Source organism: Xiphophorus couchianus, chromosome 1 (genome assembly GCF_001444195.1).
Source record: "Xiphophorus couchianus chromosome 1, X_couchianus-1.0, whole genome shotgun sequence".
Classification (NCBI taxonomy): Eukaryota; Metazoa; Chordata; class Actinopteri; order Cyprinodontiformes; family Poeciliidae; genus Xiphophorus; species Xiphophorus couchianus.
Window position 1 is genome coordinate 14357679 of NC_040228.1, and position 23191 is coordinate 14380869.

The 23191-nt window shown below is 37.6% G+C and overlaps 2 protein-coding genes across 5 annotated transcripts; both read left to right on the forward strand.

The window, feature by feature from the left end:
* Positions 1-992: 992 nt before the first annotated feature.
* Positions 993-9419, forward strand: dtx3 (deltex E3 ubiquitin ligase 3). 4 transcript variants are annotated; one of them, XR_003595504.1, is made up of 6 exons: positions 993-1257; positions 1432-1504; positions 1663-1703; positions 3671-4484; positions 7139-7356; positions 7522-9419. XR_003595504.1 is itself a non-coding variant. In XM_028017445.1 (6 exons), exons 1-6 carry the CDS (start codon positions 1185-1187, stop codon positions 7595-7597), a joined length of 1281 nt encoding a protein of 426 aa, XP_027873246.1. In that variant the 5' UTR covers positions 995-1184; the 3' UTR covers positions 7598-9419. The 4 variants fall into 4 exon arrangements, 3 of the variants coding, with proteins under 3 accessions (XP_027873246.1, XP_027873267.1, XP_027873258.1); XM_028017445.1 differs by having other exon boundaries at positions 995-1257; positions 3671-4470; XM_028017466.1 differs by having other exon boundaries at positions 1172-1257; positions 1432-1499; positions 3671-4470.
* A 2146-nt stretch (positions 9420-11565) lies between these two features.
* Positions 11566-22149, forward strand: LOC114144546 (probable E3 ubiquitin-protein ligase DTX3). Its single transcript, XM_028017489.1, has 3 exons — positions 11566-11958; positions 13510-13727; positions 18749-22149. Exons 1-3 carry the CDS (start codon positions 11659-11661, stop codon positions 18825-18827), a joined length of 597 nt encoding a protein of 198 aa, XP_027873290.1. The 5' UTR covers positions 11566-11658; the 3' UTR covers positions 18828-22149.
* Positions 22150-23191: the final 1042 nt, after the last annotated feature.

The following is a 23191-nucleotide window of genomic DNA, read 5'->3' on the forward strand; positions in this document are numbered from 1 at the left end:
TCAAATACATGGAAGTTGTTACAAAAGACAAATCATCAACGTCAACTGGCCTTATGTTGCTCTGCCTTCCAACACATGTGACATTGAATGAATGACCAGTAGGGTTTAATATTATGTTGTTTATTATTCTTCCAGAAGCACATTTATGTGGTCAGACACTGTTGTTGGACAAGAAGGCCTGGCTCAGATTCTGTACAGTAATTCATTCTTCAGGACTTTGTAGACCATCAAGCTCAAACAAACATACAAGTATCAAATCAACACTCCAGGGATGTTTTTGATTAGGTATAACACTTTAGTATATTGTAAAGCAAAAAAAAAAAAAAAATATATATATATATAATAATAAAATGATTTCAATACCTATTGAATACATATACATGTTAGTGTTGGTTTCATATGTTTCTTGTTAAAAATATGTTTTCTCTGCCGAAATCTGACATTCTGTAATTATGTTTAGTTATATTAATTTTATTACATTTTATTTGCATACAACTATATATTGTTGTCTGTTCTGACTTCATTTTCAAATATTAAATAAGGTGTTGTGATCAGATGTTTTGTAAAAAGAAATTGCCTTACGAAATATTTCTTTACTCTTACATTAGTACATTTGGATGAGGAATATACCAGATCACGTGCCTCAGTTTGGCTTCACGAAGTCCTTGGATTATCTGGTTATTAAGGGGTCGTATTTCCAGTGTACTTAAGATCTCTGTTATGATATTAACAGATAAAAGCGGATAAAGGTAATTCCGGTATTGGAGTGGGTATTCCCTGTGGGCTCATATCTTTTGCGAGGATTTTTTGTGCACTACATCACCGCTTAGAGAGGTAATAAAGGCAACATGAAACCACATAAACTATGTAATCCACCGTTTACTGACCAATCATGTCATACCAATGACGAACTTCCTGGTTACAGTTTCATCATGTAGTACCCTATCCTCCCCCTTCCTATTCCTCCTCCTCCTTCTCCTTCTCCTCCTCCTCCTCCTCCTTCTCCTCCTCCTCCTCCATGAAGTGAAGTCTGTTTGCGCCGCGCAGCTGACAAAAATGACGCGACCACGATTGGATGAAAACAGGTTGGAGTAAAAGAAAAAAGGCAGAGTAAATTATCTGAGAGGACAGCGCAGGCTCACAGCTCAACGTGGCGGAGGCTGATAAACGGACAGCGTCGGTGAATGTTTTTCTACTTTGTGTTGACGCCTACAAGGACACAGGAGCGCAGACGAGACCGAAAACGAGAGGAAGGAGGTTGTGGATTCAAATGTTTTTTGTTTTTTTTTAAATATCTTAATCCGGGAAAACATTGGGATATCATGGCTTGACCACAGCAGGCTCTTCACCATCCTCCGCCGATAAACTGCAGTGAGAAATAACGGCCCTCTCTCTCTTTTTCTCTTTCTCTCACTCCGTCTCCTTCCGCAGATGGAGCTCAGAGCTCTTTAATCCAGCCTCACAGCTCCCTGACAGGCAGTGGAGAACTACTCAGAGGGGTGAGGTGTGCAGAGAAGAAAGCGCTTTAGTGATTCATGTTGTAAGAAATTTGACGCCAATGTTGCCACATCGCTGAATTCCCCCGCCAGCTGTATATATATATATATATATATATATATATGCTCCAGACCTTCAGTTTCTCTCTTTACTTCTGTTCAACAGGACGCTTTATTCGCACTTGGAGGAATTTATGGGATCACAAGGTAACATTGTTGGATCGATCGTGGTTCTGTCCTTTTCCGATGATTCTGTCAGTACATGCTTTCAGGGTTTGTTTTTCCTTCTTTCCTGTACACGTCACAGGCTTTAGTTTATTTTGTTTATAGCCTGAACATCCCAGCAGCTAATGTGTTGCCACCAGCCTTTATGTTCCCTGAAGCAAATACTTGTTCTTCAAACATTTAAATTGTCACCCTTTGACGAGTCGCGGACAAATTTCCTGAATTTTGCACTGTTTCTCTCTCAATATCAGCAGATTAGGCAGATATGAATGCAACAAAGCCAGAGAACTCTTGGACCTACATTTGAGCTAAAGCTAAAGTAATCCCCCTAATACATGTGAAAAGCTTCAACCTGGCTTGTGCATCACTGCATCTATCAGTTTAAAGTGCAAATGACTGTGAGGAGGACCTACACAAAGCTGAATAAGGCCCTAAGCAGAATAAAATTTTGTAACCTACTTGCAGGTTTATTATTATTAAACAAATTAGAAATGACGCTTGTTAAAACTGTCTTTTGAACATTTAAGGAGCTATTAATGATGCTTTTCATTTAGCCAACATTTATGTACTGAACTTTTGTATTGGCGTGATGTAATACTTTAATCTTAATAGTGTTTTCACTAGCTGTAAGCAAAACAAACATAATTAACAGAAATAGAGGCTTGAAAACATTAGTTTATACGACTGTAATTAGGCTTTACTGACCCCCGCCCCGCCAGGCTAAGTATCATTTGTAATTTTATTTTAAATAGGTTGTTTTACATACCCGTCACAGTGATAGCACAGAAAGGTTAAGCTGTATAGTTGATGCGTTGAACTGGGCACAAGGGGCTGCGTGCCAATCGCGACGTTCCCGCCCCTACATGTTGGCCTTGTGGGCTGTCATGGTGCCTATTCACCTCAGAAGTTTGGGAAATTGGCATGGATCAAATGTGCCACCTTTCACTCAAAATGGTCTGTTTGGTCAGCTTGCACGTGCTCTATGCAAACCTCTAAAAGCGCTATTATAAAGGCTAAGGTAAAATTGTGCTTTTAAAAGTCTGTGCAGAGTGACTGATGTGACCGCATATATTTTGTAATCAAAGAATAATGAGTAGTGTGGGCGTTTACGTCTCACACTTGTTCACTCAGTAGGTATTCTGGGATGCGCTTGAATTTCTCTTATATTACTTTTACGTTACCTCTATTACATAGCTGGTTTTAAGATCCACTGGCTGATTACTTCGTTAAGATTTAACTATGGTGCAAAAAATATATTTATTCTAATAGCATTTTTTGTGTTCGATATTATTTAAGATTTTATAGTTCATTGGCGTCAAACTCATTTTCATTTTGCCATATGTCAAGATCATGGATGTCCTCAGAGAGTCAGTTGAGGCAGAGTGTATTGATAAAACTACCCATCAACAAACTGTTGAAAGTATTATTAAATAGCTGTCTCTGAATTCAAGGAGTACGTCTTAAAATTTTAATACTGAACATCTTTTCACACTGATGTAATTTGACACTGTACAGATATAGACTGCTTCGATTGGCCCGGGGGCCATAGTTGTGCTGTAGTTGGATAAAATAACTAACTGATATGTAGATCTTATGTAAGATCTATACATCAGGAATAGAGGCTTGAAAAGATATTTATTGCATAATATAAGCAGAAATTCAGGTGTAGTTTATATTCAACTGGTGAAAGCTTGTAACCTAAAAGCTTCAAAAATGCTTACAGTCAGTTTTTTTTGTACTGCCACAAATGTTCAACAAAAAAATCTGGCAATCAATGTTTTGTCAGGTCAGTGGTTAGAATAGACACCAGTTAAATAACTTGTAGCAGCCAATGTGTTTCAGCAACATTCGTAGATGTAGAATGTTCACCTTAAGCAGCAGATCATTTCATTTATCCCTTAAACCGGCTGCGGTCAGCTGTAATGACTTTTATGTGCTCCTCTGTGCAGTTTCCTCTGATGAGATGAGTGTGCGTGCTGGCCAGGGCAGTGATGAGGTGCTAGTTTCTCAGGCAGTTTGGGATTACCTGGCTGCAGCTGGGCGGCCCTGGCTCATTGACTTCCAGCACAAGCAGGGGATGAGTGCCGGCATCATCAGGCGAGGAGAGAGGGGGGGCTGCTGTGCTGTGCGGCTACAGCCGGTGGAAGGCTCGAGGAGCACCAGATCTGGGATGATGGATGGACCTATCTCTAGCGAGACGCGTAAAGCCTTCATTGACTTATGCCGATGTGCCCGCAAAGAAATGAGCAAACAGGAGGGAGGACCCAAGAGGAAGAGGGCTCTGCTGCCTTGCGTGGGGGTCCTGGAGCAGAATGGAGAAGGGAACCTCCAGGCTCCACCTTCCCTGCCACGGCGCTCCCAGAGACAGCAGCAGAGGTTCAGGAAACCTGCTGATGAGGAGGTGTGCGCCATGCTCCACGAGGCCTCTCTGAGGAAAGACATGGACTCTGGCATTGGGTCCCACAGTGAGGCCGAGGACAGTGGCATTTGCTCAATTTGCATGGGGGACATAGTGGAGAGGACCACCCTGGAGAAATGCGGCCATTCGTTCTGCCGCTCATGTCTGGAACGAGCCTTTAAGGTGAAGCAAGCTTGTCCCGTGTGCAGACTGGTTTATGGCCAGCTGGTTGGGAACCAGCCTGCCAATGGTTCAATGATGGTGGAGCGGGACCCTGATATGGAGCTTCCTGGCCATGAGGGCTACGGATGTATCTGCATCATCTACAGCTTCCCTCCTGGAGTACAGACAGTAAGTACCGTGAGGTACGGATAGAGACTCTGAGCAATGCAACTTATTCAAAAGCCTAAAACACAACTTTCCTCTCTTGTCCAGTTATTTTTTTCCTCATTTTTTCAGCTTTATGAAATTAGGCTGAATATCTATGCACTCCACACTTTTCAGATTTTTTATCTGTAAAAGATAAAGCGAAACAAGACTCATTCTTTTCATTCACTTCACAATTATGCATTTTTGTTTTGTTTTTATCTTTCATATAAAATCCCAACAATATAGACTTTGTGGTTGTAACATGACAAAATTTGAAAGAGCTTATCTTTGCAAGATACCATGCATTAATATTCTCTTGAGTTAGATTCACAGTACAGACCAAAAGTTTGGACACACCTTTTAATTCAATGAGTTTCCTTTATTTTCATGACTATTGACATTGTAGATTCACACTGAAGGCATCAAAACTATGAATAACACATGTGGAAATATGCACTAAACAAAAAATGTAAAACAACTGAAAATACCCTTTATATTCTAGTTTCTTCAAAGTAGCAACCTTTTGCTGTGATTACTGCTTTGCACACACTCTGCATTTTCTTGATGAGCTTCAAGAGGTCGTCACCTGAAATGGTTTTCACTTCATAGGTGTGCCCTGTCAGGTTAATAAGTGGGATTTCTTGCCTTATAAATAGTCATGAAAATAAAGAAAACCCATTGAATTAGAAGGTGTGTCCAAACTTTTGGTCTGTACTGTACATCTAGTATTTAGACAAATATTAGACAGAAAATCCCCAATTCAAAGTTGCAGTCCTCAGTCTTATTGTAACACCTCATGGATAAAAAGAGCTTAGATGACTGAAGATTGCAAACGCAAAAAATCTGCATTTATAGCCTTAATATTTTATACAGTGCTGTTGCAAATTAATTTTCCATAAATTTTATTTAAAACAAAAACAAAGTCGTATTTGTGCTCCATTAATGTCATTTTCTCTGACATGACCATGAAACACTGTCAGAAACTAAACACTGTGTTCTCCCTTTGACGTCACTTTATCCTCACATTTTTGATCCAAAGCCAAACAACATCTAATGAGTTAGACAGCATTGTTCCCACACTGGAAAATCTGCTCTTCATTTACAGGAAGTGAAACAGGTTTTAAGCTTCAACATTCAAGATAATGTCTGGAGATTTACGTCAACATGCAAATGTGACTGATGTTCACCATGATTCTCGCCTATTAAATCACCTCTAAGGAAGTGTAAAACCCCCATGTTGTGTAACATTTGTTGTTAAGTGAATAAACTACAAAGGAGATGTTAAATAGGCTTGGAAAGTGACAACAAAGTAATCACCCACTTGCAGATCTTAGTTTTGTGTTAATCTCTTGACTATGAGTTTCACTTTAAGGAGCCCTTATTCACATCATACGTACTATTTTCATCATTCTGCTGATCTACATGAAGTACTTCTCAGATTAGTTGGACGTTGGAGGATCAAACGGCTTGCAAAGTGTTTGAATTGCTACTGCTGCTGTCTTTATTTTGTATCATAGCATTACCTCTCACTAGTTTCTTCTCTTCTTTCATCTTCTGTTGGCTGTTATGGCAATCAAAATTACTTTCACCTTTTTTGCACTTTGATACAACAAACCTCAAACTATTTTTTTTTTTTTTTAACCCCTCCAGGGGGTCTTTTTGTGGGCTCTAGAGTCCCTTTTTACAAAGTAGGCTGACAGGAAAGGGGGAAGGAGAGGGGGGAAGACATGCGGTAAATGTCGCCAGGTCCGGGAGTCGAACCCACGACAGCCGCATCGAGGACTTGAGGCCTCCAAATGTGGGTCGCGCTAACCCCTACGCCACCACGGCACGCCCTGCCTCAAACTATTTTGTTTGAATTTTATGTGATAAACCAAAAGAAAGTGGTTTATCCTCCCTTTATTCTGATGCTTCTAAATTATGGGTCTTCAAATGCAGGCTCCAGGGGCTAATTTTCTGTAACCTTGTGATGTGTCTCTGGTCCAACTCACCTGAAACAAATGGCTGAATCACGTCCTCACAGTGATTCAAGTTTTCCACAGTCCTACTAATGGCCTCATTATTTGAGTCAGGGGTGTTGAAGCAGAGGCGCACCTAAAAGTTGCAGGACACTGACCCTCGAGGCCTGCATTTGAAGATCCCTAATCTAAATTAAGATCTGTGGAGCACATGTTTGTTGAGCAGAAATCTCCTATTTAATACATAACTAAATCCCAATATCAGTACAGCTTGTTTGGTCACAAGAAAATCACCAAAAAATGCATAAATTTAGGTTCATGTGTATAATATTATAAAATAAAGTTCAAACAGTATGAATACTTTTGCCACACCAGGGGGTTAGATATTTTATGTTGGTGCCTTTAAGCTGATCATTGAGGCGTACAGCTCATGGGTAGATCTTTGATTAAAATGGCGACTTAAGATGATTTCAAACATTTTACTCTAGTGGCTGTCTCTTTAAGGCCTGACCGTTTAAAAGATGGATTGTTTTTGATTCATGAAATGACTGATTCCATAACAAACGTTCAGCTTTTATTTGACGCTTGCTACTTAGTTGGCATTTTTTAAATGATGCACGAGAATGTAAAGGGAAAAACACCCCGTACTGATGGTGCAGTTTCAAACAGTTTCTGATTCATTTTACCCACAGCTCGATCACCCAAACCCTGGCATTCGATACCCAGGCACAGACCGCGTGGCCTACCTCCCTGATAGCCCAGAAGGGAACCGCGTGCTGGGCCTGCTGCGTCGGGCCTTCGAACAGCGCCTTATCTTCACCATTGGTACCTCCATGACTACGGGCCTGCAAAATGTCATCACTTGGAATGACATTCACCACAAGACATCCATATTCGGCGGGCCACCCTGGTACGTATCGGTTGTCTGGTTTTTGGAGAATCCTTGGCAAGGGAGTTCAGTCTATAAAGAAAGGCTTCGGTGGAAATGGACAGATTAAAATGTAGTTACATGGTACTTTTTGTTGCCAGTTGAGCAAACAAAGGAACTTTAGCCACTTTTCCCTTCTTTTTACAGCTTTGGCTACCCAGACCCCACATACTTGGTGCGTGTGACAGAGGAGCTCAGAGAAAAAGGTATTGCCATGAACTGACCACATGAGACCTCCAGGACTTTGTTGGACTTTTCCTTGGACATGTCCTCACTGTGGACCAAGCTGCAGGATTTGCTCTGAGACTGCCTGATGCCTAAACGATAGCTGAAGATTAAAAAAACAAAACAAAACAAAAAGAAAATCACCTCATCAGACACACGTCTATTGCTGCAGAAGAATCCATATCTCCTCCACTGCTGTTCTACTTTGGTTATTTTTCTCAAGCGTTCAAGTCATTCAGTGCTACATGTGGAAGAGAATACTCTTAAATGCAGTGCAAATCCTCAAAACCTCACTGCTGGCACCAGGCCTAATTTCTGATGCACTTATTTAGGAGCTTGTCAGAATTAATGTTACAAGATGTTATTTAGATAATTTAAGTTTAGTGACATTTAAGTTACATTCTATTAATGTTCATTTCCCTCCTTTGGGAGTACTTTTAAGTCTTAGAAGCACATGTTTGGTTGTGTCTCCCTGAAATGTTTGTTGAACAAGTTTGATTGTTATTAATTACCTGTTGTAATGATTGTACTTGGTTCGTACAGCAGAAGAGCACTGCTTTTAGCAACAGATTTACAGTTCTGATGTTATTGCAATCTTAAGCACTCACAGGCACTTTGGTAACTATTATTTTTGTTTTAGTGAAGTAGAAGTAATGGAAATCTGCTTCCTCTGAATGAAGGATGCGCAAAGCAAACAGGTTTATGCAGCCATCAGCTATTAGCTGGCGACACGTTCATGTCAGTTGCTTAGAAAACGCTACGCGTGACCTTTATCTCGGGATGTACTTTGATTTTTAAAATAGGAGGAATGTTAAATGATGTCTCATGGCAGCACCTTTCAGCAAGTGTTGGAAGTTCCCACTGTGTTTTTTCCAGTTATTACTCCTGTTCTTTCCAAGATGTCTTCGAGGGGTTCGGCCCATTACCTCACTTAGATAGGAACACTCTGGTCCGAATTAGCAGATTTATGACGATGTCAACTTTGAAGGGCATACAGATCACTTGAACCAAATCAGAGGCACAAAAGCTCTTTAAATATCTATGCTTCAGTTCCTTTCAAACTAGGAAATTTGCCTATTTAATCGTTTTATTCAAAATGAGCTAACTTCTGTAAATCTATCAATGTGTAACAAACAGTAGGATAGTTTAGTGATTGATTTGATTAGAGGTGAGTCACTGATCTCATTTTCTTGTGCCTTCCTTATATTCATTTTTGATTAAATAATCAGCCATGAAGACTTTGGCGAATGTTGAGGATTTTGAGTGCTTTTGCAGTGCTGTTTGATTGTATAGAAGCCTCCAGTGTATATTAGACAAATACTCCACAGGATTAAATGTAAAACCTAATCTGGTCCAAAAAATATCACCCCCACTTCTGTCCAAGACGTTTGCCTACATTAATTTTAGAAATAGATCCTAGTCTTTTAGTGTGAATGTGCTTGGCATCCAGCAGCATTTTTGTTTTTGGTTGAAAATAAATACTGATTTAAATAGTCATAACGGCACATCAAATGCTTTTGTTATGTTTTTGCCCCCTTTGTATTTTAGTTAAGGGACCAATCAATACATTTTTGGGACACATGATTGTAGTTAATCAAAGCTACTCTGCACACCTTTCTATGCATACTGAACCTGAAGAAGGGGAAAAAGAAGAAGTGGATGGCTGGATTCCATATTTTGCAAATCGAATGTTAAGTAAAACAAAAATCTGTTCTGCTTTTATAATTGTGTTGATTTGTACTTCGTTGGTATTCAGAATGATGTGGCTACATTTTAATACTTGAATAAAAGTTCTGTTTGGGTTTGTCCACGATGTTCAATGTGGGTCCTGAATAAACGGTATGTATGTTTTATGCTGCCGAGTCCCAAGTAACTGATGATTCACTGGGAAATGTGGCAGCGGAGGTTATTACTTTCAACATTAACAAAGTCCCAGAGGTATTATTACACATTTTTTAGGCTTTCTATGACTACAGGTTTCTATAATATTCTAATATCTTACATGTAAATGAGTAATTTTACGCACAAAGTATTTAGTGTTTTATGACCAAAGCTTTTAGTGCTCTATCCTCAAGAAGTTAAAGTATAGAAAATACAAAATTATTCTGGGAAGTCTTGCATTTTAATGTCTACTGCATTGTTGCAAACAGTCAATAAATGATACACAGTGTTTAAAGGACTTTGAACATGTAGCGCGGAAGAACAGTGCACATGAAACACTTCATAATCTTAAAAAAAGTACCTTAATTTTGAATTCCTTCCTTCACGTTGAGTAATCTAGCACAATTATAAGGCCACAAGAAAATTTCTGTATATTTCTCATGATTATAATACAGTATTTCTCAAATAAAAGCTAAAATGAGATGAACCCCAATTAGTGATCATTAAAAAGTCAAAGTAACTTTTAACTAATGTAATGAAACTAAAATCTATTTACTATTTAGCTGAGTAAAAATAAATACAAAGATAACAACAAAAATGTTGACTCAATTCTTTTGTGAGGTACTTCTAAAAAAGCTAAAAGTTAGATTTCTGAGTACTTTTTATAGGAACATTACTTACCATTAAATATAGAAATAGGTAAGGCTACTTAGCTATAGCTATGCGTCAAACAATCTTTTCCATCTTCTTAATAACATACACATTTTTGATAGCAATAATAAACACCTATTTTAATAAGAAATTACTTTTTTCTTTTTGCTTTTAAAGAGAGGTTGTTCTAAAGAGAAAAAAAGAAGAGGATAAGATATACCTCTGGCTGGAAGCAAAAGTCTAATTCAAGTTTTCAGAGTATGCTGTTATATTCTGAAGAAAGTCTGGAACACATTCACTTTAAAAGCTTGTTAATTTGTAAGCCTGTGTTCAGTTTGAAGAGGTTTAGGTCCTAAAGGGCAATTAATGTTTGCAAGTAAAAAAAAAAAAAGGTGAAAAAAAGAAAACCTAAGAGACATACAATCAAAGTTCTAAAAATGATGGACAATAACAATATAGTTTGCCACCACAAAATCAAATATCAGTCCATACAAGATAGGAGTACCACCAGCAGCGTATTTCCTCAATGACCAACAATATAAGTACCATGTAGAATAGATAAATCCAGTTCTTGCATAAAACTGCATAGTTTTATAGTCTCAAAAGACAACAACAACAACAATCTTTAAATTTCTGTGCTTCTTCATTTTGGATTTTGGATACATACTTTTTTTCAGTCTCTATTGACCTTTAATTATTAATTCATGACTTTCTGTCTTTCAGGTCTAGAGTTAATGCTTAACTGGAACCATCTGACTTAACTGGATGAAGGTTGAGCATGTTTGCAAGAAACACTTTGGGCAGATCTGGTGTGAAAGATGTGATGAATGTATGGACCAGCATCTCTCCTACACAGTGTTAATGATGGTGCAAACTGCTAAGGATGGTGGGGAATCTGTGATGCTGTGGGCTTGTTTGTTTTCCAAAGAACCTGAATATCTTATATTAGCGAACATGGCATTATTACATCTGAAATATCAGGTGATTTTGAATAAAATGGGGTGATGTTTTAACAGGACAATAATAAAACCTAAGCGCTGTCCTGTTGGTAGAATGAAGTTCATATAGTAGAGGGAAGTAGTTACTTCTTAAAGAGGTCAAGGTCAGATTTTCACATGCATATTCTTTAAGAATGAAATCTTGTTTTAAAAAATGTAATTTATTCAGGTTATAGAAAACAGAAGTTATAGCAAACGCACAATAAAGCTGATGTCAAAAGCACAAATGTGTAAATCTGAAAGTAAAACGCGAATGATTTAAATGTCATTTAAATCACATTGCGAGGTTATATTTCAACATAGCAGCTGTTAAAACATAACCTGGGCAGGATAAATAATAATGAAAAGACATACAACCAATCAGAGACAAGTTGTTTACCACTTCCTGGCACATGGGATGTTTCTCATCCAGTAGAGATGAACTTGACGCCCCTTTCCCTTCGTCACAGGTCTGAAGTATCCAACCCCTAGGAGTCAGACCCAGAGAGGAAGCAGAAGACTGCTAAATGTCTGACATTCCGTGGAAATCATGGAAAACCCGGCAAACAACACCAAGCACGCTGATAGCACGGGAGACTGCGCCATCTGCTTGGAGAGGATTCAGAGGAAGAAAACGCTCAAGTGTCAGCACTCTTTCTGCTCGGAGTGCATCGACTCAGTTTTCAGACTGAAGCCCGCATGTCCGATATGCAACACATTCCACGGAGTGTACACGGGGACCCAGCCGCAGGGCACGATGACGGTGACCCACAGCTTTCTGAAGCTGCCGGGCTTCGAGAACTGCGGCTCAATCGTCATCCAGTACAGTTTCCCAGGGGGGATACAAGGGGTGAGTCTGGCAGCTTCCTCACGCTGCTGCTGTTATACTGTTACTTGTTAGGAACATAGTTATCCAGCAGGGGGTGCTGTGTCTCCTTCTTTAATTACAGGAGGGAAGTTCCTTAAGGCATCCGAGTAAACTCTTCAGATTGACGTCATTACATTGTTGAAAGCAGAGTGTGGACGTAATGATGTGAAAAGAACCATAATTTCTGCCTGATTTAACATCAATACAGTGTAGAGCTGATCTGTTGATTTTTTTTTTTTTTTGACTAATCGATTAATAATTTCCAGTAAAAGCAGATAAATAAGTGGATGTACCATTAGTTGTTGAAACCATTTTATGACTGTATACTTTTGGGATAAAGGTGGAGAGCAACCATGTCAATTGATGTGCACAATGCATTGGAGCAACCCATAAAGCATGTCCTTTATACATGGCAACAGTGGATGTCAATATGATAACAATACTGTGGAAAAAACTGTTTTTCTCAAAGTACCTGTGTTCATGCAGACTGAGCATTTACCTTTATCAAGCCATTTATTTAACTCATGAGCTTATTTCAAGCATTTTCCAGTCAGGCAATATTAATGCAAAACAAAAACAAGAAACTTTGCAGCCAAATTGCTCAACTTTTTGCATATTAAAGTTGTTAGTAAGAGGAAAGGTTCAGGTATTCCTTGTGTAAAGGCCAGTGCTGTACGCTGTTAAACATAGATGACTTTCAAGCATTCTGGCAGCACACCATGAGAAACTGGGATCAATGTGGCTACATTTACTCAGGAGTATTTAGGCAGATGATTCAGTCTACTGCACCAGAAATGTAACCTGAAACTGGATAATGTGAAAGGTACCAGTATATCAACTCTGCACCAAGATGCAAGGCAGTGATTAACAACAAATATTGTCATTGTTAAAAAAAACATAAGATTTCTTCTGTTACTTTGAAATACTGTTTGTCTTATACTACTTAAGAAGAAATGTGCAATTGGTGAATTTTTCATAAAAGTGAAAATGTTTTTTTTTTTGTCGTTGGTGGTGAATATATTATAAAACAGACATTCAACGCAAATGTAAAAATCAGATTTATACTCGGTGGCAGTTCGTTACCAGAGAAAAAAATTCCTTCTCTTAACACCAAATGAATTATTGTTTATTAAACGTAAGCTCTTTTGAAATACTGCTTATCTGCTTAGGCACAGGAAATTTACAGTTGGTAAATTTTTGCAAAAGTAAAAATCAGATGTTTACTTCATGGCACGCGGTTACCAGAAAACACACTCATCTCTTAGCAACAAATTAACAACAATTATTGTTATTCAAAATTGCAAGGCATTTCAATGCTCTATGCTCTGCTATGGCAGGCCCCAATAATTCTTGTTACTAATTAGTTAATGGTTAGTAATGAGATTTCAGAACTGATGTCTAATTTGATTGGAGAGAACATCAAGACAATCACGGCTCAGAAACTTATCAATTTGCAAAATGAATGTTTGTTTTTTGTATTTTTATGATGAAACTTTTTGGTGCTCAGCTAAAAAAATTTTGTCTTTATTCCAGGCTGAGCACCCAAATCCTGGCGTGAGGTACAGCAGCACCTCTCGTATTGCCTACCTGCCAGATTGTGCAGAGGGACAGAAGGTCTTGAGGCTGCTAAGGAAAGCATTCGACCGAAGACTTACTTTTACCGTTGGACGGTCGGCCACCACAGGTCTCAACAATGTCATTACCTGGAACGACATTCACCACAAGACCAGCATAAATGGCGGTCCAGAGAGGTAGGTGATCCATTTTTTTGGCTGACATCTGAAACAATTCCATTATGAAATGATCATACTAGAATCACATTTAATTAAAAGAAACAAAAAACTAAAAAATCTGTATAAATAGAACTGTCTCTTGATATGAAAATCTATTTCCAAAAGACTGCAGTTATTCTTTCTTCAGGAAAGCATCATTTCAATGCTTTGTCCAGGCTCGACAAAGATGACTGGTATCCTTCTCTCATCAGAAAAGCACAAAAGTTATTTGAAAACAGAGAGGTGCTTAAAGTCAGTCTTCTTTGTCTTTGTGTTTTGTAAGGTAGCTTAGAAAATTTCTAAAGTCTGAAAGCTTCCTTTTTGCAGAAGTGTCATAAAGACTGTTCTTAGAGTCTTCATAAGAGTTTTTGTTTGGCCACTGGACAATTGATAATCCATAATTTAACAGAGTCAATAAACAATAACAAACTAGTGGCAAAGAGCTTCTTAAAAAAGACAAGACTTGTTTCTAAGACATAGGACTGCAAAGATGAAAAACTTGCTGTGCTGTTATTTTCTGTCGACAAAAGGTTAAAAAAACATCACACTCAAATCAACTTGAGTCTTAAATTATACATCTCCTTAGGCCTCCAAATCTCATACACCCTCATTTTCTGCTTTGCTTAGCAAGCTTGGTCCCACTTCAGGGTCTTTTTTAATGCACTCCACTATTTTTATCTAACTGTTTATTTATTTATGTTGCTGCCTACTTTTTCAAACATATTTCTATAGTTGTGTGTCATGCAGAGGAATTAGATTATTGTCAGATAATCTCACAACATATTGACAGACTTAACAGATATGTACTTTTTGTTCATAAAAGTTACATACTGCAGCTTTAATTTCACTGAGGAGGGGACGGGTCAGGAGGGACGGGGCAACAGATATCTGGTAATTTAAATGCAAGCTAAGGCAGGACTATCTGGACTGACAAGAGGCTGTTTTTTTATTATAATTTTATAAATATTGTTTGAATTTCTGTCACTAATAAATATATTGTTTTGTTGTGTAATTGTCAAAAGAGAAAAAATCTACATAGACTCCCTGGAATGATGCTAACTAGCTTGTCACTGAACACAATGTTGCTCACCGTTTTCACTGGGGCAGGGATGAGGGATTATTCTGATATGGTGGTTAGAGCTGCTGCTGACTGACTCATCTGTTGTTAAGTGTGGTAAAAGGTACAGGGACAACTTAAATATGTGATTAAGTCGGTTGATGTTTTTCCTTCGTTCTTTAAATGCTAGTGAAATGGAGGCAAACAGTCTGTAACTAAGCTAACTATGCTAAATGGTTGCTAATCTCACACAGTGAACCCCCCTCTCTTGGAGAAAAACTGGGCTACAAATTGACACTCTTGTCTTTTTTCTCTCTCTCTTTGTGAAAATCTGACTTTATTATTTTTCTTGGCAGCATAGTAACTGCCACAGTGTTCTTGTCTTCTACTGACTGCTGCTGAACACCGTCACCATTTCATGCAGATTCAAGGGGGTTGGGGTTCAGTGTAAATTTGAATGTGTGCGTTTTGGTCTGGGAGTGGTAACATTTATTTTTTACTGATAAAAACAATTTAAAAAACACGATATAATTAATTTTGTAATTGACAAGGCCCGAATTTGTTTTCTATTTCTGTGAAGAAAAAAACAAAAAACTATTTTGTGGAGGGGCCCTGAGGCCTAGAACAGTTATTTTCTGCATTTGGTGCATTAGACATAATGCACCAAATGCACTGACATTTTCAGTGAAAGCTTCTTATGGCTGGAATAAAATTCCTGAGAGCGTACGAACGTAAGAGTCTTTTAAATCATTTTCTATTAAGTTAAAAGTATGACTCTGTTGTTGCGCAACACCCCCCCCCTCCTTTCTGTCTCTACTCTCTCACTCTCGTACTTCCTCTTCTGAGAGGGGAGATGTGCTACCAGCTCTCCGTCTAACGGGTCCGTTGAGTTTCCTAAATCTGCTGGGATTTACCCTGTCCAGAACCGAAGTAAACTCTGTTTAAGCTGGTTTCGAGAAACGATTCGCCTGGTTATCTGACGGCCTACATCCAGGTGTCCCACCCTTCTTCCCCCTGTGAATTAGCCAGACTGAGCAGCCTACAGCCAACTAGTTTCACAGAGCACACCTGTTAACGGTCGCTCGTTCTCTATTTTGCAACTTGCATTTGTTATTGAACCAGGTAGGTTTTAGTGACTCGGGCGAGTCCCAAGGATGAGGTTTTAAATATGGGCTACCAGCAACCTAAAAACATTTTCCACCTCTTCCTCTCCAGAATCAAACATCACAGCTATTTTACAACCATCAAAGAACTTTAAGGTGACTCATTAACTGAATGTCCACAACATCTTTAGATTTTCTTTATGCTAAATATTTTATTAGTAAGGCATTTTTGCAAGGGTCAGTACAGCTTCATTCAGTAGCAGAAATAATCAAATAAGTAAAATCAATCATCTAGTCTATCTTTCCCTACTGCTGATACTGAGAACTAAAAAAGGGAACCTTAGAGAGAGACGGACGGAGTTTGGCGCCTCGAACCCCAGACCTGGCACGATGATGAAGAAGGTGTTGCAACAGGAGGAAGATGTTGATCGATGAAGGCCAGGATCTCCGCAGGTCTGATGAGCCTCCTCTCCGCATGGATGCTGAGGTCACACAGGACTTGGTGCTGGCAGGAAAAAAGGCACCAGTTCTTCTTCCTTGTCTTTGTCTTCATCTTTGTCTTTGGGGTCAGAACCCAGCCGATGAGAGAAGTGCGATTCGAAGCCACAGATTGTGGGCCAGACGGGTTGGTCTCCATGTGCAGGACAGTCTCCGGCTCCGTGGCCCCGGCTCTTCTTCAGCTGCAGAGTTCTTTGTCCATCTCGATCTTGGCTCGAAGCTGCCCGGAGGATCCAACAAAAGGTTCCTCTTTTGCACTCACCTTATATAGGGTTCATCCACCCCCCTGGTGCGCCTGCTGTCTGCTTAGACAGATGATCTCATATCCATCACTGTCTTACAGACATTTCCTGATGTCTGTGCCAATGTCTCAGGGTTGCTCAACCTCCTGTGTCCCTTGCCTGCACAACCTTTCACCTACTCTCTACCTCCAACATATCAGTGATGTTTAATTGCAGTTACACCTTCTTACACCATTTCAAGTTTAATGTCAAAATCACATTTATATCACATTTATTTTCTTTAGCTTCTCTGATTTAGCATTCATTTATAATTTTATAACCATAACTTATATCACATTTATTTTCTTCAGCTTCTCTGATCTATCATTCATTTATGATTTTATAACCATAACTTATTAATTATTCTTATTATAATCTTAATGTGAGTTATTACAGATGTTTTTCTGAAAAGAAACCAAGAATAATACATGATTCTAATTATTTACTACTAAAGTTACAGTTACTTGTTTTTCTTGTAGTTCCCACAAATATAAGTGTATTATTACAAGTAAACCAATATTCATATAAGTATTTTACTTTGAATCTTATCCAATTACTAATAATGTTTAGATTTAATTTTTTAAAACTTTCATGCTTTAAAATAGTCTCAGCTATTTTTATAAATCTGCAGGCTGGAAACTTCCTCTTTTTCCAGGAAACCTGCTTTTCCTGTTTAATGACTCTCTCTGACTGACTATGATTTCTTATGATTAGATAGAAAAAAGTAGAATTAAAGCAAAGTTTGCATGAGACAAAAACAACACACACAACCAGATTTATTTTATTGACACTTAAGTCTACTGTTGGGCCTTGATATCACTTGAGTGATTCATTTTAAAGATAACTTTATTATTACTGTTAAACTAAAATCTCTAGCATGGGGAAGTGGGATGAGCTCGGATTTTCTTGACAACTCTTAGATAATCAAATATGCAGGCACTGAATATGTGATTATTATATTGTTTGCATTGTAGTAAACCATTGTGCTATATCGCTTTTTATTCTTTTTAGCTGTGTAACTTGACATGCCTCTTTTAGATTAAAAAGTGCTTTTTATTTATAATAATAATAATAATAATTTTTTTGGGAAGAAACTTGTCTGCCTTCCACGGTAATATGTTGTATTTATATTGATTGTACCTGGAGGGACTAAAATTAACCTCTATGGCTAATTCAAGTTTATTATGTGACATGCATTGCCCCTTTTGAAATAAATAAACCACAACAACTTCAAGGTTAGACATTCAGCTATTGTGACAAAGCTCTGTGAAAGTCCAGCAAGTCTGTTTCAGAAAGAGTGTGCAGCTAAGAAATCAGGTTTCCACCACTGCAGAGCTAGCTCAGGGACGGCAGCAAGTAGATGTGAGGTTTTGGCACATGTATTTCTTCTTATTCAAGAAAAACATCAAAAGCAATTTGACATTTTACAGGAAAAATGGCAAACTCTGCCATGAGACCTGTATTATACTTATGGTTATATAGGCCTGCCTCTTGTGCGAAGCAGTGGACTTACTTTTCCAAATAAACTTCTATGAATAATAAAAAACAACAAAACGCCCTCTAAGAGGAACTTTGTCCAACCATCCAGCAGCTGTTCAATGGTTTTCCCAGCATGATGGAGAGATTTATCTCAAGGTGCCTCAAGTTCATCAGGAATCAAAATGTTCATATTTTGTTTATGTAGTTAAGAAGCTCTTTACATCTTTATTCTTATGAAAACCAACTCTTGATGCTTTGCATAAATGTGATGTATTTTTCAATGAAATCGTTTAAGACCAGGTTAACTTCAGTGATAAAAAGTAAAACAGGTAAGTTTGTGAAAAAATACTTAATCGGTCCCAAGAAAACAAGAAAGCCGGGTTTTCCAGGTACATCAGGAAAACTAGGATTACCTTAGTTATTTGGGCTGTTTTATGGGCAACACTGGCTGCTAGAGGTAAAGAATAAAACAATGAAGTTCAGATTATTTATGTTGCATTAACTGTTGCATGGTTTTGCAGCAGCCCTGGAACTCACAAAACCTATGAGATCTCTTTCTCTGCTCATCTCTTTCTTTTACAGTTTTGGTTATCCAGATCCAGCGTACCTGTTCAGGGTTCAAGAGGAGCTTCGTCTTAAAGGTGTAACAGAGGATGCCTGATTGTTCAAAAACATTTTTTAGACAGACTTAGTGCTGCTCTTAATAAAGTTCCCAGCTGCAAATCTGCACTTTTCAACAGTAATGTTCACCACGAATACTTGAAGATGTGTTTTTTGGGGTTTTTTTTGTATGTGACCTGGGCTAAACTGAGGGAGAAGTTTAGCTTTTCCAAAGACCTTTTCTGCTTTATTCCTGTTATGTAGCTGATTTACTTTAAGCCAATAAGCAAGACGAGTTTGGTATTGATTTCATTAGTGTATGCAGCACCGTTCACATTTTTTAGCAGTCTTGGTAAAAAAGTGTGGAAAGTAGACAAACTAAGTTAATCTTTTGTCACCTTATTCTGATCACACACTGAAAAACATCCTGTTTACCTCATTGAGTTCTAAGTGTTTCAAGCATCACTCAGGATGTAGTGGAAAAGAGGCTTTCCTGGAATGGCATGTATCCATTTTGAAGAGTGACTAGGAGAAATGGACCTGTATTTATTTACCTATTTATTTATAACTCCAGCAAACAGAAAAATGTGGATTAGATTTTGAACAATACAAAAAAGTAAAGTAGTCATTCAAAAAACTAAAAATACACTTAGGAGTTGAACATCATTTTTAGGTGAAGGTTGAATTTTTTGTGGCAGACGGGTAGATTAGTTTATTTAAAGGACTTTTACACATTTCTTTTCTTTTTTTTTCTCCAGGGATGCCAATAAAATTAGAGAGTGCTTTGTTTGTAACAATTTATTTGCACTGGATGGAAACATAATATGAATGAAAAGCGATTGTTTTCTAGGGTCTATGGCAGAGTCAGATAAATGATCCTGTATATTATTTTGTTGACAATCAGTTCTGTTTATTGAAAAGGCTTAAAATATTTTGCAAAATAATTTTTGTTCTTTTCTAGCTTCCTTCTTTAAAAAGTGCAAACGCATGCAAACGCTTTTTGTGAAAATATATTTGAACATAACATTTCCCATAAAATATATTTAACTAAATTTACATTTTATTTTTAAATAGGTGTACCAAAAAAACTAAAGAATGACCGTGCCTGGCTAAAGACTAATTAAAAGTAAATTACATTGTTTTTTTAAAAGTAGGTTTATTAGCCTTTCTACAAAAACAGAATTTTTGGTAATTTTTATTTTTGCAGTAATACACCTTAATTGATTTCGTGCCTTATGCAATATCAGATAAGTTTGTGCCTTAAGAACGATTGAAATATGTTTTTATGCCCTGACATCACCACGCTTGTACACTAGATGGCGGTGTTCTCCTAGTAGAAGGACTGTTACATTTCGTCGTCATTCTGTTCCCAGCTTTCGCTCTCCCCTCAAAGTTTCCTACTTAATGTGTTTGGGTCAGTTTTCACTGCAACAGTTAGAGAGGAGGTTGCTTTGTCTTTCACTAAGATATGATGTTATATTTTGGAGGAATGTGTACTGCTGTGTGGTGATGGCTAAATGCTGAAAGGGAAGTTGCTGTTCTTTGTTAATTGTGTGAAGACCGACTAAATCAATGCTGGACCAAATACTGTATATCCTATTTAAAACTCGCTCTGAATGTTTTGGTCTAGCATTACAGTGCATGGCATACTAAGCTGATTTTTCACTTTGCAGACACAAGCATCAGTGTATTTTTTTACCACGATTATATGGTATATATACATTTTTTTCCCACAAAAACAAATTTGGAAAGTATAGTATAACATTCAACTTCTCCCTTACATGTCTGGTGTTTCTTGATCTTTATGATTCTTTTAGTTCTCTAACAAACCTCTGAGACCTTCAAATCAGCTGGATTGATTAAGAGGTTAATTTACACAACACAACTATTGTGTAAACTATACTATTTACATTAGTAAATTTACACATTTACTATTGTGTAAATGCTTTCTGAAGTGACTTCAGATTTTGCTCGCTTTTATTTAGGGATATCAGAATGAATCCAGCAGAATAAAAATGCACACCGCAGTTTGAAGATTTTATTCGGCATTTTTCAACCCATCATACATGATCCTCTCCTCCCTCACTCTAGTTTGTGTCTGTAATGTGACAAATTGTAAAAAAAAAAAGGTTCAAATTTGGTTTTTGTCCAAAAAAAAAGAATAGTCTAGAAGCACGTTTAACGTTTATTTAGTTTGAAAGCGTGCACGTGATGTAACAGAGTCAGATAGTGGCCTGTTTTCCACTCTGACGTCAGTGTCTGGGGGCATTTCTGTGGCCTGTAGGATCTCAGGGCATCTGCTAACCTCTAATCAGAGTAGGACCCATCTGCCACCCCACCCTATGTTGCCCCTCTTTCTGCAGTAGTTCATCAGTAAAATTCATCCACATGTCATCATCCGTCCATTCACCAAATAATAATAAAAAAAGGTTTATTTGAATTGTTTTGTGTTTTAAAAAGTTCTTCAACATTTTGGTTCTCTGACGTAGAAAGATTGCCTCATAATGCAACTTACATTTCAATAATAATCCTAGAAACCCTAAACGCACTGAGTAGTGAGGCAGGATTGTGTGTCATATAAAGCAGAATCTAGTGAAAGTAGCACAAAGTAGAAGCATGTCTGAAATTACTTTCACTTCATTGAATCTAACCTACATTTACACATGAAATACTTCATGTGAATTTGTCTGGTTTGTTACTATATGAGGACGTCTCTCTGGAGTAAAAGCACAAATGCATTTTGTTGCTAAAAATTCAAATTGAGAAAGGTTGATTTTTTTGTGTGTGTGCTTTTTATTTTATTAGATACATTTTTTTGTTTTAAATTTTGTCTCAGATTTTCCTCCATATATTCTTCTGCACGTAGGCTCAAAAGTTCAGTTCTGGTGTCATCTGTGCAGAGCAACATCTTCCATAAGTATTCTGTATTCCCTATGTTTGGAAAAAAACTGCAGAAGGGATTTTTTCAGACTTTTTTCAACCGTTTTGCTGCCTTAAGGACCAGATCTGTTTAGAGCACGAATAATAGTTGGAAACAGATTTTCCCTCCTGAGCTGTGGATCTCTGCAGGTCCTCCAGAGTTACCATGAGACTCTTGGCTGCCTCTTTGATTAATCATAGTCTTTCATTACCAGATAATGGATTGAACAAGGCTCTTTCAGATGTTTAAAGCATTGGATTGTATTATAAAATTGTACCTTGCTTTAAAGGTCTTCACAACAGCTTATGTTGCATATTAATGACATATATTTTGTGTTTATTGAATATCGTATTTTGTTTTTCTGCTTTAAAGCGTTTGCGAGTTAGTCTCTCTGTAATCAGAATGTTTTAATCTCTGTGACTTATACTTGAATAAATAAAGACCATAATGACGATAAACCCTAGCGTTTCTGCTGTGTTCCTTGATCTTCATGATGGTGTTTGTTCTCTAATGTTCTCTAAGCAACATCTAAGGCCTTCAGAAACAAGTTCATACTCTGTTGAAATTACACAATTACACACCAGTGGACTCTGTTTACCAATTGGGAGACTTCACTGGGTTTTATTTGCAACCTTCTGGAAAGTTTTTATAAAAAGATATTCTTAAAATGGAAAATGTTACACACAACACCAAGATATTGCCTTTTATCAACTATTTTCGCTTACTTTCATACTATTGTCAGTAAACAGACCAACTCAAAAGCATACCACCCACGCAGATGGTTTGGCTAAATCTAAGAAGTGTTTACAAAGAATGACTCTGCTCTTCTTTATAATAAGCCTAAACAATTACTTTTCCAGTCTGAGAAGAGAAAAATAAATTGTAACAAAAAATTCAGGAATTATATCCATTTTTAAGAAAAGGCAAGATCCTTTTTTGTTTTCAGAATAACAAGTTTTAATTGACTTTATGCAAAAGTTAGATTTGCTAAATAAAATATTTCATATTTAGTTATTTACTGAACAAGTAGAAATAAGTTGGTACCAATTTTAACTTTACTTTAAAAGTTAAAATTATTTTTTAACTTTAAAAATATATTTAATTATTCCGTGGCTGGTGAGTAAAAAGTGTGGACACCACTGATTTAGGGGTGGTCCAGTAGAGGGGAGGGTCAACTACCCACTGCACAATTTTTTTTAGATTGTAATTTGTTGAAAAATCTAAAACCACAACTCCTTTTCGCAATTATGCAAAACTTTGTGTTGGTCCATCACAAAAAAATCCCAATAACATACTTTGAAGCTATATTGAAGGAAAATAGTGCAGAGGATTCCTAAGAAAATTAAAATAATTTTGTGCCTCTATGGACAGGTACTTTCCGTTGCCATCTGGTCCATCTGGATAAGAGGGCAAAAACATGACAACAATGCAAGCAGCTCCATAAATATGCACATAATTACATTTTTGCAGAGCAGTAAGGTTTCAAACAACCAGCAATGTAAATT

Bases quoted from the DNA above. Each gene is read 5' to 3' on its own strand.
- dtx3 (XM_028017445.1), top strand. From the start codon at position 1,185: ATGTTTTTCTACTTTGTGTTGACGCCTACAAGGACACAGGAGCGCAGA. The intron at 4,471-7,138 runs GTAAGTACCGTG...TTTTACCCACAG, and splicing joins TCCCTCCTGGAGTACAGACA to CTCGATCACCCAAACCCTGG. The intron at 7,357-7,521 runs GTACGTATCGGT...TTCTTTTTACAG, and splicing joins ATATTCGGCGGGCCACCCTG to CTTTGGCTACCCAGACCCCA.
- LOC114144546 (XM_028017489.1), top strand. From the start codon at position 11,659: ATGGAAAACCCGGCAAACAACACCAAGCACGCTGATAGCACGGGAGAC. The intron at 11,959-13,509 runs GTGAGTCTGGCA...TCTTTATTCCAG, and splicing joins TCCCAGGGGGGATACAAGGG to GCTGAGCACCCAAATCCTGG. The intron at 13,728-18,748 runs GTAGGTGATCCA...TTTCTTTTACAG, and splicing joins ATAAATGGCGGTCCAGAGAG to TTTTGGTTATCCAGATCCAG.